Genomic DNA, 13587 nt, shown 5'->3' on the forward strand with positions numbered 1-13587 from the left:
TTGACTGATTAAAAAACAAAACAAACTCTCAGAGCTTTTGATGGTGATAATGATTGCTGGCTGCAGCCTTGCAGCGGACAGTGTCGATTATATGGCACACACAGAAATAATTCAGGCCACGCCCACCTGCAGGCCCGGTGACGTCACTGGACACGACTGTGATGGGAAGTCGAGCGAGCGCTGGTGAGTTTCTGTTAAACCAATAAAATCTCTCAATTCTGCTTTGTCACTTCAACAGGGAAGTAGGCAGGACCCACACACACACACACACACACACACACACACCACCAGCTACGACTGTTGTCTGTAGTTTTGCGTGAGTGTGTTTAAAGTCTTTGTCCTGTCGCCCGGGTTCAGTCGGGGTTTATCTGCCAGGTTATCATCTCGTTAACGGACCTGTGAGTAGCCGTTGTTGTTCTTCTTCTTCTGTAACTTCACCGTTTTTTTGTTTTTTGGTGGCATGTTGTAGCTTGTCAGTTGTAAGCTAGCAATGTGGTGCCTGTCAAGTCATGTTGTCATAACAGCATGTGAGGCTAAGGGCTCATGACTGAGCGGTTTTGGTATTAGCCCAACATACATGCAGCCGGCGAGAAAGAGCTGTGGAGCTCAGTTTTTTTTATTAGCAGGATAATCTGAGCTCTTTCCCTTCTGGGTGTTAGTGGCTAACTATCCCCGAAGCCACGAAGGGAGCAGCAAAGTGTCAGCCCGTGTTCCCATTACATGTTAGCCGAAGGTATCCAGCTTCATCTGCAGTAAGGTTTAGCCCTCTAAATACGGGATTTGGTGGAGGATTTGACTAATATCATTATAGTTTGTTGTGTGTGTTTCAGGCTATTTCTGGGAGCGGTGGTGACCATCTGACAGAAATCCACATACATGTGTGTGTGTGTGTGTGTTTTTGTGTTGAGATGGTTATATGAGTAGAGCTGCAATAATTGGTTGATTAATCAGTTCGTTGTTGGAAGAAAATTAATCAGCAACTTTTTTTTTCTTTAAAATAAGTGATTAATTATTATTATTATTATTTTTCATGTGTGGGAGAAAGTTGGACAAAACTTAACTTTAGATGGTGTCAGCTTGTGTTCTATATTATTATGATGGACATTTTACCTGTTTTCTGGCGTTTTACAGACCAAATGATAAACTGAGAATATATGTAATTGTGTAAAGTGTCATGTGTACTCAGTGCATTTTTCTAGATTCTGTATGTATAACAAATTCCACTGACTCTGGTCATGTGTTAATTAAAGTGAAGTAAAATGAGTACATGATAATGAAAATGCTCACTAGTTGCATCTGACTTGCATCACTTGCAGCGATTATGAAATCATCGGTGCATTTATTAAAAAAAAAAACCAAGTACTTCCTGATTTTGCTCATTTGAAATGACTCAAAAACAATTGAAGCTTGTCCTTTCTCTCAAATATGCTCCTCCTTTTCTTTGAATGTTGGATATTGAAGGGGGAAGTAAAGAAGGAAGTGGTTTGGGTTTTTGCCTGTTTTAGCTCATTTACATCACAACTAACCATTTTTCAAACATTGCTGCTGTATTTTGAAAAGCTAATCTTTAATTTCCTACTGTTCCTACTTTAATTTCCTTCCTATTGACAATCCATTGGGTTGTCAATTGGGTTGGGTTGTTTTGTCAATTAATCAATGAATCAGTTGGTCTATAAAATGTCAGAAAATAGTGAAACATACCTACCCCAGTTTCCTAGAGCCTAATGTGATGTTTTGAATGTCCCAAAGACATTCAGTTTGCCATCGTAGAAGACTATGGAAAAAAGCAAATACTCACATTTGAGGAGCTGTAACTGGAGAGTTTTGGTGTTTTTCATAGGAAAACTCAAAATGATCAGTGGAATATCAAAATTGTTGCAGATTAATTTTCTGTCCTGCTCAGTTATTCAAGTCAATCCAGCACTAAAATAGCCTAATATCTTTTTAAAAGAATAAATTAAAAATGGAGGCAGAGTTTTTTCTGATGTTTGGTGTACGTTTTAGAAAGTGGTGAAAAGTTCTGAGGTGAAATCGGCTTGTTTTGGCTCTTTTTGTTCAACCACTAGTGCAAAACCCAAATATATTAAATTTGCAATGATGCATATGGATTTGAAAAATGACTGAGGATTTATTTTCTGTTTGTTCTCTATGTCATTCATCAACAAATTGTTTCAGCACTATTCAGTTTATTTTCATAGGGTATGAAAATCTTGTTGCATACTTCAAACTTACTTGAGTTGTTGTACTCTTATACAGTTAACATCAAGTCAGCAGATATTTGGTCAGTGTCAGTACAGACTTTTCAAATCTGCACTTGATCACCTAAACTTCATTAGTACACAACTATAATATTACATTGACAAACATGAATGCAAACTTTGGATACAAACCAAGCTTCCATAGGCAGCTCATGCAAAACAAAGTGCAGCATAGGCTCTACTCGTTGCACTGCCAGCCCGCAGCAAAAAAATAATTCCCATATTAGGTGAGCACTCACAAATTTTCTCCTTACACTTTTCTTTTTACTGAATCACTGGCAACAGTCCACTATGGTCTTCAATTGGCTGCTAACTGATTTTTTCATCCTACCAAAATGCATGGAAATCAATGACTGCCTGAAATGCTAACCCTCTCCAAATCTGGAAAAACTGTACAGAATGTTAAACATTAGTTAAAAAGGTTAGACATTAGTTAAAAATGAGTTGTGGTTAAGAAGCTAACTTTTCAGTACATTGCTCTTTCTGTCTTTTTTTTTTTTTTGTTGTGTGCAAGACAGTATCTCCACCAGCCAGATGTTGGGTAATTTTTTGAACACTTGTGTTTTACATAATTGTCAGAAGTACCCACCAGAAGGTCACCTGACCAAACTTCAGGCACAAGCGGATCAACACAAGCACTGCAGTCTGGAAAGGAAACACACCCCTCAGGTGTAATCACTTTACCTTAACAGCAGGCTATATAGGCTACCTTCTTCCCTTTCTTCTTTTTTTTTTTTTTTGTTTTTACCCTAGCCGTGTTGTGTGTGCCCTAGCTCCAACCAGTCTCAGACATTCCTTTGTAAAAAGGAATTTACAAAGAAATGAGACAAAAATAAAACTGTTCTGCATTTTTACTCCTGCCTCACTAATGGGTCTCTCCAACACATGTCAATCTGCCCACGAGCCATTACGTTTAGAACTTAACACTAATTTCTATGCAGACTTAGAGGAACTAGTATATTACTGTTGGTAATATACTACTTTTAATATACTACGGTAGTTTAGTAGCCTGTGTTTGTCTTCTGGCAGGGTTGGTTTAACATGTACTAGAAAATTGGGGCTTTTTTTAAACTAGGTTTTCTGTTTATCTGCTTTTCTAGAGAAAATGAGCAGCATCCCCCTCTCTCGCTCCGAGGTATTTGGGGAACTGAGGAAGGAGTTGCATGAAGATGAAGAATTTCGGCAGTCTGACGTTCACGTCTTCATCATCATGGGAGCATCGGTAAGAGCAGGGGAGGGCAGTCAAGGTCTACTTATTGTTTGAGTAAAGTGAAAAAATGAGAGGTAGTAAGGCAGGTTGTGAAATTAAATGGATGGGCTAATGGTCTGGAGCAATCTTCATTGTACCGAAGTTACTGTGTTGGAAGGGGTGAACTTGGTCTATAGCAATGTTTAGGTGTGTGGTACATGTCAAAGTAACGTCCATGTGAATACCAGGACCCCTAGTTTCCCAGCAGAACATTACCCAGAGCAACACATTACTGCTGCTGGCTTGCCTTTTTCCCATGATGCATCCTGGTGACATCTCTTCCCCAGTTAAACTACACATATGCACCTGGTTGTCCACATGATGTAAAAGTAACTTATTCTACTCTAATGAAGTAACTTCATTAGACCAGGTCACCTTCTTCCATTGCTCCTTGGTCACATTGTAATGCAGTTCTGAACATTGTTGGTGTTTTCAGCAGTGGACAGGGGTCAACATGGGCACTTTGACTGGTCTATGGCTACACAGCCATACACAGCAATCTGCAATGCACTGCGTGTTCTGATAACTTTCTATGATAGAGCGCTATCAGAACACACACATTAATAGTCAGACACATTTAGTGTAGCCAAGTTAGGCAAGATTTTTTTTTGGGCCATAATTTCAAAGAAAGTGTGTTGAAATCTTTAGAAGTACTGCAATAATTGCACATGGTCTGATTTGGGAAATGTTGAAACTGATTTCACTGAGCTTCTGCAAACAAGCAGGACAAGCCATCCGAGCTTTCAAAAGCCTGGAATTGAGACACTGAATACCTCAAGGTTCCTCTTTGCTTATCATTTCAATAGTACACTCATAGTTAGGTAAAAATGACCAACACCAATGCTAACGTAATTTAAAAAAAAATTATTGTTTTCTTTTATTTTTATTCTTTGCTGACCATAAGCATGTTGCATACAGAATTGTTTTTCTGTTTATTTAACAAAATCAAATGCATCTGGATTGTTTGCTGTATTATGCAGACTTGGTGTGAATAAAACTGAATTTTATAGAATTAACATTTTAATTTGAATTTGGAAAAACTGATTTAAAGAATAAAATAAACCAGGCCATGAATCTGACCAAAAATAAGGTAGTATAGTTCTGAGTAGTGAGAATTTTCTTTTTTTTTTCCTGCTTCCTATTTCCTCATACTATTCAGGTGTTGATTCCAGGAACTAAAACTGTTTAAGGCATTTCCATCTACTAGGGCTCCAGTCTGTTCTAAATTTATCCAAATGTGTTTCCTTAATGTTAAATTGTTTCTGTCATTAAAGATCAGACAACACAAAAGTGTGGGGTGTCTGTGAGAATGTGTGAGAACACACAAACTTTTTTCTGTTAGCAGCAGTTTTGCTTTCCCTGCTCAAGACATGTTTTTTTTTTTTTTTTTTTTTTGGCAAAATTATTTTTCAAAGGATCCATTTAAATTTTTTAAGATACTATTTCAACAACTGTTGCAAACACATTGATTGACAACGATGATTTCGGTTTAGTCTTTTCTTGAACATTGAGCCAGGCTACAGTAATTTATCTGTTAATTCATTTGTTGTGTCCTTGTTTCTCTTGCACTGTTTGCTCTTGGGAGCGGAGTGGCGCTGCTGCTGATTTTTGCAGTGTCACTCGCTGTCAGCATTTTTCTTTCAGTGGGATACACAGGCAGGTCAGGGGTCGAGCTGGTCTGGGCTTTGTGAAATTATTTGTGTTTTGTTTTATGCTTGAGTTTGATGCTGCAGCTGTTTAAATTAGGGTACATTCTACTTTTTATTTGTATAGCCTAATAGCCCTTTAATGTTCATTACCAAGTGAATACGGTATTAGTCACGCCACATTTTCAAACATTTGCTTGCTGCTACTAAATCAACAGTTATTTCTGTTAATGATATGAGAGGTGTGGCTGAGTGCAGCAAGTTAGTCGTTTGCTAATGTTGCAGGATATTGTGCATTCCAGATCAGCTCCAATGAATGACCACAGAGACGTTCAGTTCCTCTAATCTACAGCTATTATTTTACACGCGTAATCTTAAACAAAGTAGCAAGGTTATGAGTTGAGGAATTCCCAACTGAAGAATAGTGTTTTAACCGGAGATGTCAGTATGTGATTTAGGCCAACAGTATACTGCTATGGGAATTCATTTAAATTAAGCTGACTTTTAATGTCTTAGTACATGGCACAATTGAATCTTCTATTGATGGATTTCCTGAGTACCTCCTGTCAGTGTCTGACACTGGCATACCCAGCCTTTATCTAGTGTACTGTACAATAATGGCCTTGTTTTGCCTTGTGAAACTTGTTGAACAGTTCTTAAAGATGAGCGTGATGCATTTGCTGTTACTGTTAGTGCACTAAAACAACAGGTTCTTCAGCATGATTTCAGTCAGCAGCAGGACAGTCTTTTGTCTCCAGATTGTCAGTTGGTGTGTGGCACTTGCTTCCACAAAGATTACCAAAGTTGCGCAATTCTTAAATGAGCTAAAGCAACCTACTTACCTGTTGCCAGTGCAACCTGCAGTACTGCAGCATCTTGAGACTTTTGTGTTGTGGAAAATAATTCTGATTCTGCCATAGTGCACTGTTTTTTAAATAAGCAGCACAGTAACTCAAACACTGCATCAACAGTTAATAATAGCATACATAAGCTATATAATTTTGTGAAATTATGTTTCTGATTTTGTGTCACCACCTGTAGGGGGACCTGGCTAAGAAGAAAATCTACCCAACTCTCTGGTGAGCAAACTTCTGACCACCCTGAAAGGCCTTTACATGAAGCTGATGAAAGACATTACTCTAAACTGGGGTGGAGCCTCTGAAATTGGGTGTAATGAACCATATATTTCTTTTTTTCTCTCCCAGGTGGTTGTACAGAGACGGCCTCCTCCCTGAGCAGACATATTTTGTGGGCTTTGCTCGCTCTGATTTGACAGTAGATGCGATCCGAGCTTCCTGCATGCCATACCTGAAGGTAAAACATTTGATAGATTCTTTTTCTAATGTGATTTACAGCTGATAGTAGCCATAAACATAAAAACTTTTTAAAGCAAGAAATATGAAAATAAATGAACAAGGTGAGAGCAATAAAGAAAATGTACACAAATGCATAATAAAAAAAAAAAGATAATAAGTACACCCTCTTAACTTTTCCGACGTGTATCCATTCCCCTCCAAATTAAAACTAAGAACCAATTTGTCTTGCCCTTATTAATTCTCTAACATTTTATCATTTATTTTATTATGTGCAATAAGACAAGTGAATGCTATAGATTTGCTTGTTGTCATTTTACCCTTTTAGTATTTGACATTTTGATCGTCCTGCCCCCCTTACACCATTCTCTCTCTCTCTCACCAATTTTACTCCCCTTCTTTTCTCCTCCTCTTACTTCCTACCTACCTTAATTTAGTATTTTTATGTTAACAATGTATCATAACACTGTGAAAACAAAGTGACAATGTGAAACTTGGTGCACCTTTCCTTAGAAGTTGGTAGAGACCAAAAACAGAGCTACAAGAAAGGTGAATACTGGACATACATTTATCAGGAGGTCATAAAAACAACTCCAAATTAATGATAGTGTTGCTATGTAACTATTGGATGCATAAATAAGCAACTGCTGCCACCAAGTGACCATAAAAATCTGTTATTGCAGGTGTATACTAAATCATCTCGAAGAAATAGAATTAGTCCATTTAAACCACAAGTTTATCAATGTATATTTTAAATATTTCCATTTTTTTCCTCACAAAATTTGTTATGAATTTTAAAGGACCCTAGTTAAACCTATGCGTGCATAAATGTTGTCAACCTGTGGCCCAGGTGTTGGATACAGAAGCAGATCGGCTGTCAGCCTTCTTCAGCAGGAACACGTATATTAGTGGGAAATATGCTGATGAGGGGTCCTTCTCCAAACTTAACACGCACATCCTGTCTCTGCCTGGAGGACCTGAGGCAAACCGTCTCTTCTACCTGGCCCTGCCACCCACCGTCTACCATGATGTTACCAAGAACATCAAGCACCACTGTATGAGCACAAAGTCAGTGCACACACTTCTCTGACTGTTACTGTGTTACACTTTTTACTTGTTGTTTTGCATGACTTCAGTGATGCCCATTGGTGTACTGTTCAGCCGTATTTGAATGTACAATGTGCCAATACCCCACCTGTATTATGTGAAGCTTACTTTTTTTAAGGAGGTAACTTGTATTTTATGGCACACCCTCAAATAAATTATAATATAATTATAGATTTTACATCATACAAGGCAGGTCTACAGGTACCACCAACAACACTCGTGCTATGGTTCAGAGGTGTGTGCAATTACTTTTTCCAACCCATTTACATCAGTGAGGACTGGCTACATAACAGAAACACCTCTTGGTATAAGGCAACAGCATCACAAGCTGCAGCCTTCAAAATGATCCCAAAGTTTTAACAAAAACTGAAAACTATAACTTTCATGAAGGTTGGATTTATTTCAGGACTGTTGTATTAGATTGCATTAGTTTTAACTAGGTGTGCGTAATAAACTGCTAACTAAGTTAATATGGCACTTAAAAGAGAACCTTTCCTTCCATTGTCTGTTTTTGCCACCAGTAGGCCTATAGGAGGAGTGATCCTCAATTGCTACTATCATCAGTGATCTACTTGTGATCCTTGTGTCCCATTAATGTCTCATTGTGGTGATGAGTGTGGGAAGAAGAGCACAATATCAAGCAAAGTGGACAGGACTTGAGAAGTTCATTTTCTTGTGTCTGTGGCTGTGCATGTTTGTTGTGTAGAGGCTGGAACAGGATAATTGTAGAGAAGCCGTTTGGACGGGACCTTCAGAGCTCTGAAGAGCTGTCCACTCACCTCTCCTCCCTCTTCACTGAAGAACAGATCTACCGTATAGATCACTATCTGGGCAAAGAAATGGTGCAGAACCTCATGGTGCTCCGGTAAGAAAACCATAATAGATATATTAGCTTTTCTTTTTATCTGCTTATATTAGCCCTTTAAAGATTAAGATTAACAAATTCTGTAGATGAAATTTAGTTTGCTGGTGAAGATTCTCTCTGACCTCTGGGATTCTTTGTGTGGATGAGAGATGTGAAGGAGAGATGTTCTTTAATTTCACCATTAAACAATCCTCTGCAGTTGAGTTAAGGTAACTTTAATCATGCAACACTTCAGTTTCATCTGGTTTGGGTTTAGAAAAACTGTGAATATTATACAAAGTAAATAGAAACTCGCCTCTAATAACGGACAAAAGAGAAGATAAATGTTTATTCATGTTGTCAGGAACAGCTGTCCCTTGCGCTGCGTGCTGCTGAGCAGAGAACAATGATGTTATGTTTGTTGCAGGTTTGGGAACCGAATCTTTGGACCAATCTGGAACAGGGACAATGTGGCCTGTGTTGTCCTCACCTTTAAAGAACCATTTGGCACTCAGGGACGGGGAGGCTACTTTGATGACTTTGGCATCATCCGGTGAGGGGAAAAGTTTGTCTTTGTAGTATAATATTAAATAAATTAAATATAAGTTTAATACCACTACTATTAAGTGTTTATAAATGCTAAATTGGGGGGTTAAAATACAGTGTTACCTGTGAAAGGTAAATAATCATTAGTAGCTTACTACCCTATTGATGATGCATGGGGCAGAGTGTTGTTTTAAAAATCCATACAGAGAAGTAGTACCAGTACACAATCAGTTACAGTTTTAATTAACATGATTGCAGTCATCATATTCTCCTTTCTGTCATTTGTGTTACCACCTGTTCCCCTTGTCATGATTAGCGATGTCATGCAGAACCACTTGCTCCAGATGCTCTGCCTGGTCGCCATGGAGAAACCAGCCTCCACCAGCTCTGATGACGTCAGGGATGAAAAGGTGACCAAAAACACTCAACACCACCCCCAACGCGCCAGATATGAAGACAATAAGTATTTTAGAGTAAATTCTAATATAGTAGCGGAGGCCTTTACTTACCTCAGTATCAGAGAGAACCAGGACATGGACACAGAAGGGATTTACTTAAATTCCCCCAGTTCCACAGTTCATGCAAACTCCAAGTGTCCTCCATCTTTACCTGTTGTCCTGTCGAATTTAGTTTAATAGCACTAAATCCATAAGTTTGGCAAGTGTTAATGATTTGCCTTTTTACCTCACTAATGTTTAGCTACCATGAATGAAACACTGAATTTTCCCATTAAAAGTCTTGCAGCATTTTCTTGATAGGTAGGTTTTTAATGTAGGAAAAAATATCAGAAAGTGTTGAGTTTTGTTGACAGTGGCTTAACATCAATCAAGAGAATAGTATTGTAAAAAAAAAAAAAACACAATTAGAGCTGCAGATGTATATTATACTCAGTATAGTGAGTGAGCTGTTGTAGAAGGCTACAGGGAAATCCTGTTGTTTATTCTGATCACACCACCAGCCTCTATTTGATTCAGCCATTATTTAAGTACTGGCATTTAAAAATACTTCACCTCACTTTACGGTATATGTGAAAACATTGTAGGTGAAGGTGCTGAAGTGCATCACTCCAGTGTCCATGTCAGATGTGGTGCTGGGTCAGTATGCCGGGGATCCAGAAGGTGAGGGAGATGCCAAACTGGGCTACCTTGATGATCCCACAGTTCCTAAAGGATCAACGCAGGCCACCTTCGCCTCCGCTGTGCTCTATGTGCACAATGAACGCTGGGATGGTAAACATCAAACAAAACTCTTCCAAAGCAAATACAACAAATGTCGCACTTTCCTGTTTTTTCATGATGCATCAACTTGAAATTCCTCCTCCTCAGGCGTTCCTTTCATCCTTCGCTGTGGAAAAGCTCTGAATGAGAGGAAAGCTGAGGTACGGCTGCAGTTCACAGATGTCCCAGGAGACATTTTTGGGAATCAGTGTCGCAGGAATGAACTAGTGGTGCGTGTGCAGCCGAACGAGGCCGTCTACGCCAAGATGATGAGCAAGAAACCCGGCGTTTACTTCAGCCCTGAGGAAACTGAGCTGGACCTGACCTACAAGAGTAGATACAAGGCATGTTCAAGTTGATTTATTGCATTCTGCACTTCATGTACGTACTTCAAATGAAAAGCAGACTCGGGCTGATACTTATTTTATCATCAATTAATGTCAGTTATTTTCTGAATTAATCTTTTGCTATAAATAATTTTGGAAAGTAACAAAAAACGCCTACAATAATTTTCCAGAGCTCTGTTTGATGTATTCATATTGTTGCTTTTATCCAACCATCTGTTCAAAAGCCAAAGATATTCCGTTTACTATCATATAAGACAAAGAAAAGAGTTTAGTCCTCACATTTGTGGAGCTTGAGTCAGCAATATAGTTGCCAATTACGCTTAATGGATTACCTGTCGACTGATCAGGTCAGCTCTAAAGAAAACCCTTACTACAGGCACTGACTTAAAGAAACAGGACAAAGAACACTAACAAAGTTATCTACATTGCATGTTATGTTTTTCTACAGTTTTTCTAATTGAAGAAGTAGAGAATAAAAACTCATGTCTTGTTTTCAGGACGTGAAGCTTCCAGACGCTTACGAACGTCTCATCCTGGATGTCTTCTGTGGGAGTCAGATGCACTTTGTACGCAGGTCCGTCTTTGTTTTCCCACTACTGTTGTCTCATCTTACTCCCTGGAAACTAAACCTGTCTTTTGTAATGATATGTTGCAAGCTTCAGATCAAGTAATAGTTCTGAACACAAGATGGCGCCATGGTGCATCTTTTCTCTACCTCAGTATGGCAGAATCATAGGTCTGTCTGTTCAACCTTCACTAAATGTTGAATGGTTTGTTTTTGCAGCGATGAACTACGGGAAGCTTGGAGGATCTTCACGCCTCTCCTTCATCAGATAGACGGAGAGAAGCCAAATCCTATTCCATACAAATATGGAAGGTAGGACAGGTTGTTCATTATACTATGCTTTTAACTGGATGAGGAATTCAGTCGTGTTGAATGCGATTGTTTTCTTTTCTTTCAGCCGTGGCCCAACAGAAGCGGATGACCTTGCAAAGAGAGTTGGATTTCGCTATGAAGGCACTTACAGATGGGTCAACCCACATAGACTGTGAATCGTGATGAGATGAGGGAGGAGTAGAGGTAGGATAGTGGGAGGGGTGCAGCGGGATAAGTGAGCCATGTCATATTCCAATACTGGATTGTCTTTGAAGAAAGCAGTGTTTCCACTGTGTGGATCCATCACAGTAGCATCAAAGAAAGAAGATATTAAAAAAAAGTATTTCTCAGGTATAGCAGTTATTCCATGGAGCCAGTTCATCAGACATTCAAAAGAGTATCATGAATCAAGGCTTTCATCAGTTACTTTTCCCGACATTTACAGCAGCTTTCCTCATTTAAATTTAGAGTTGGGACCAAGTCAGTTGGAGAAGGAACAAAAAAAAAATTTGAACCAGGATATTTTTGTGAACAAAATAACTGTCTGAACTGGCTCCATGTCCCTGTCTCCTTTTGAATTAGGTCTTAAATTTGTGAGGATGGTAAATGGAATAACTGTTAAGAGAACAGAGCAGAGCATCAACAAAACACTCAGCTGAGTCATGCTCTCCCAGGAGTGCTGCACAGTACCAAAGACGGTAACTGAAGACAGCAGAGACTAGGAACAGGAATGATTGTCCACCAGCTGACACTCTAATAACCATTGTGATTGCAATACCTTTATGCTTTGACATTTATTAATCATGCTTAGTGAAAATTTTTAAAATTCCATACTCTTTTTTTCATCTTCTGCCTGGGACCAAGGACATAGTGGCTGTTGAATATAAATAGACTCTGGGGTTTATAAAGGGCAATGCAGGCAGTTTCGCTTCAAAGCATTCATACTGGAATAGTCTTAAGTGTCCTTCTGGACGAGCAAAGTGAGCTCTTTTTCTTGTTTAGAAGCCTCTCTCTGAGCTTAATTTCCTTTTTGTTTACATTTTTTGAGGTTTATTTAAGTTGTTATTTCATATTTCAAAATATCCAAACAGCAGCAGTGTCTGCCACAGGTCAACAGTGAATGTCTTTGTAATGAAGAGCTGTATACTGCTATTAACTGCACACTCATGTAAAGCTAGCTACATTTCCACAACTTGTAATAAAGTAGTTTTGCTTCTGTTAGTGTGTTTCATGTTTTGTGGTACTGGTGGTTTTTTACTGTTCCACTGAAGCCACTAAGTGATGTGTTAATAGATATATGGCTAGAGAAGCTATTTTAATCTGACTTGTACATTTAAATGAAAATCTTGATTGCTACACTTCATCCGTGTTGGAAATACATCAATTTTTTTTATTGATGGAGAGTTAAATGATTGATACCACTTTCTGTTGGCTAAACATAAAGCTAGAGAAGGCACGGAGCTTAAGGTAGCATGAAGACCTGAAGCAGGGGCAAACAGACCATCTTGCTATGGGATCACACCAGCTGCGACGCTGGTCAATATATTGACATTCTGACCCATGAGTACTCAGTATTCATTAACACATTATTACATGAGTACCCTAGTATTAGTTACTACATTACCTGAGTACTCAGATCACATCCATTTTCGATTTGTGACTGTATCTTCCATGGTTGTGCCACAATCACAGGATCAAAATCTGTCCACAGATAAACACCTGCCTAAAGTGGTCTAAATAACATCCACTGTACTGCTGTGATTACACAGTGAAGCTGATGTAAAAGACCATTATGTGCAGCTAAAGTTTTGTACATGCCATTCCATGCACATTAGTAACAGGATTACACACAGAAATCATATTAAAGCAATAATTATCTTCCATTTATTTAATTCTCATCCTCTGAATAAGGGAAAACAGTATTGGTTAACATTAGATCAATAAATGTGTTCATTTTAAGTCAGTTTCAAGTTAACTATTTTGGGTAAGACAACTTTTGTCATATTTAATCTTTCATTTCATCCTCTTATAGCTGCAGTCCTTAGTTTTCATAGAAGTGCAGAATCAGTTTTGTCCTTTATCACGCCATCTTCATTCAAGGTTTTAATTGCCTCATACACATTAGTAGTGAAGTGCAGCATTAAAGGTGCCCTGTGTAAAGTTCTCTTTACATCCAGTGTTAC

The 13587-nt window shown here is 38.6% G+C and overlaps 1 protein-coding gene across 3 annotated transcripts; it reads left to right on the forward strand.

Annotated features, from left to right (window-relative positions):
• Nucleotides 1-145: 145 nt before the first annotated feature.
• On the forward strand, nucleotides 146-12625 carry LOC139620850 (glucose-6-phosphate 1-dehydrogenase). 3 transcript variants are annotated; one of them, XM_071476802.1, is made up of 14 exons: nucleotides 231-398; nucleotides 2838-2927; nucleotides 3359-3480; nucleotides 6195-6232; nucleotides 6359-6467; nucleotides 7317-7534; nucleotides 8280-8438; nucleotides 8845-8970; nucleotides 9280-9373; nucleotides 10006-10192; nucleotides 10289-10524; nucleotides 11025-11101; nucleotides 11312-11404; nucleotides 11490-12625. In XM_071476802.1, exons 3-14 carry the CDS (start codon nucleotides 3364-3366, stop codon nucleotides 11578-11580), a joined length of 1545 nt encoding a protein of 514 aa, XP_071332903.1. In that variant the 5' UTR covers nucleotides 231-398; nucleotides 2838-2927; nucleotides 3359-3363; the 3' UTR covers nucleotides 11581-12625. The 3 variants fall into 3 exon arrangements, with proteins under 3 accessions (XP_071332901.1, XP_071332903.1, XP_071332902.1); XM_071476800.1 differs by lacking the exons at nucleotides 231-398; nucleotides 2838-2927 and adding an exon at nucleotides 146-183; XM_071476801.1 differs by lacking the exon at nucleotides 2838-2927.
• Nucleotides 12626-13587: the final 962 nt, after the last annotated feature.

Source organism: Trachinotus anak, unplaced genomic scaffold, assembly GCF_046630095.1.
Source record: "Trachinotus anak isolate AG129_WGS33_773 ecotype Australia unplaced genomic scaffold, CSIRO_AGI_Tana_v1 ptg000004l, whole genome shotgun sequence".
Classification (NCBI taxonomy): domain Eukaryota; kingdom Metazoa; phylum Chordata; class Actinopteri; order Carangiformes; family Carangidae; genus Trachinotus; species Trachinotus anak.

Coding starts and splice junctions, on each gene's coding strand:
- LOC139620850 (XM_071476800.1), top strand. CDS start 162: ATGGGAAGTCGAGCGAGCGCTG. Junction 184..3,358: donor GGGAAGTCGAGCGAGCGCTG/GTGAGTTTCTGT, acceptor CTGCTTTTCTAG/AGAAAATGAGCAGCATCCCC. Junction 11,102..11,311: donor CAGATGCACTTTGTACGCAG/GTCCGTCTTTGT, acceptor TTGTTTTTGCAG/CGATGAACTACGGGAAGCTT.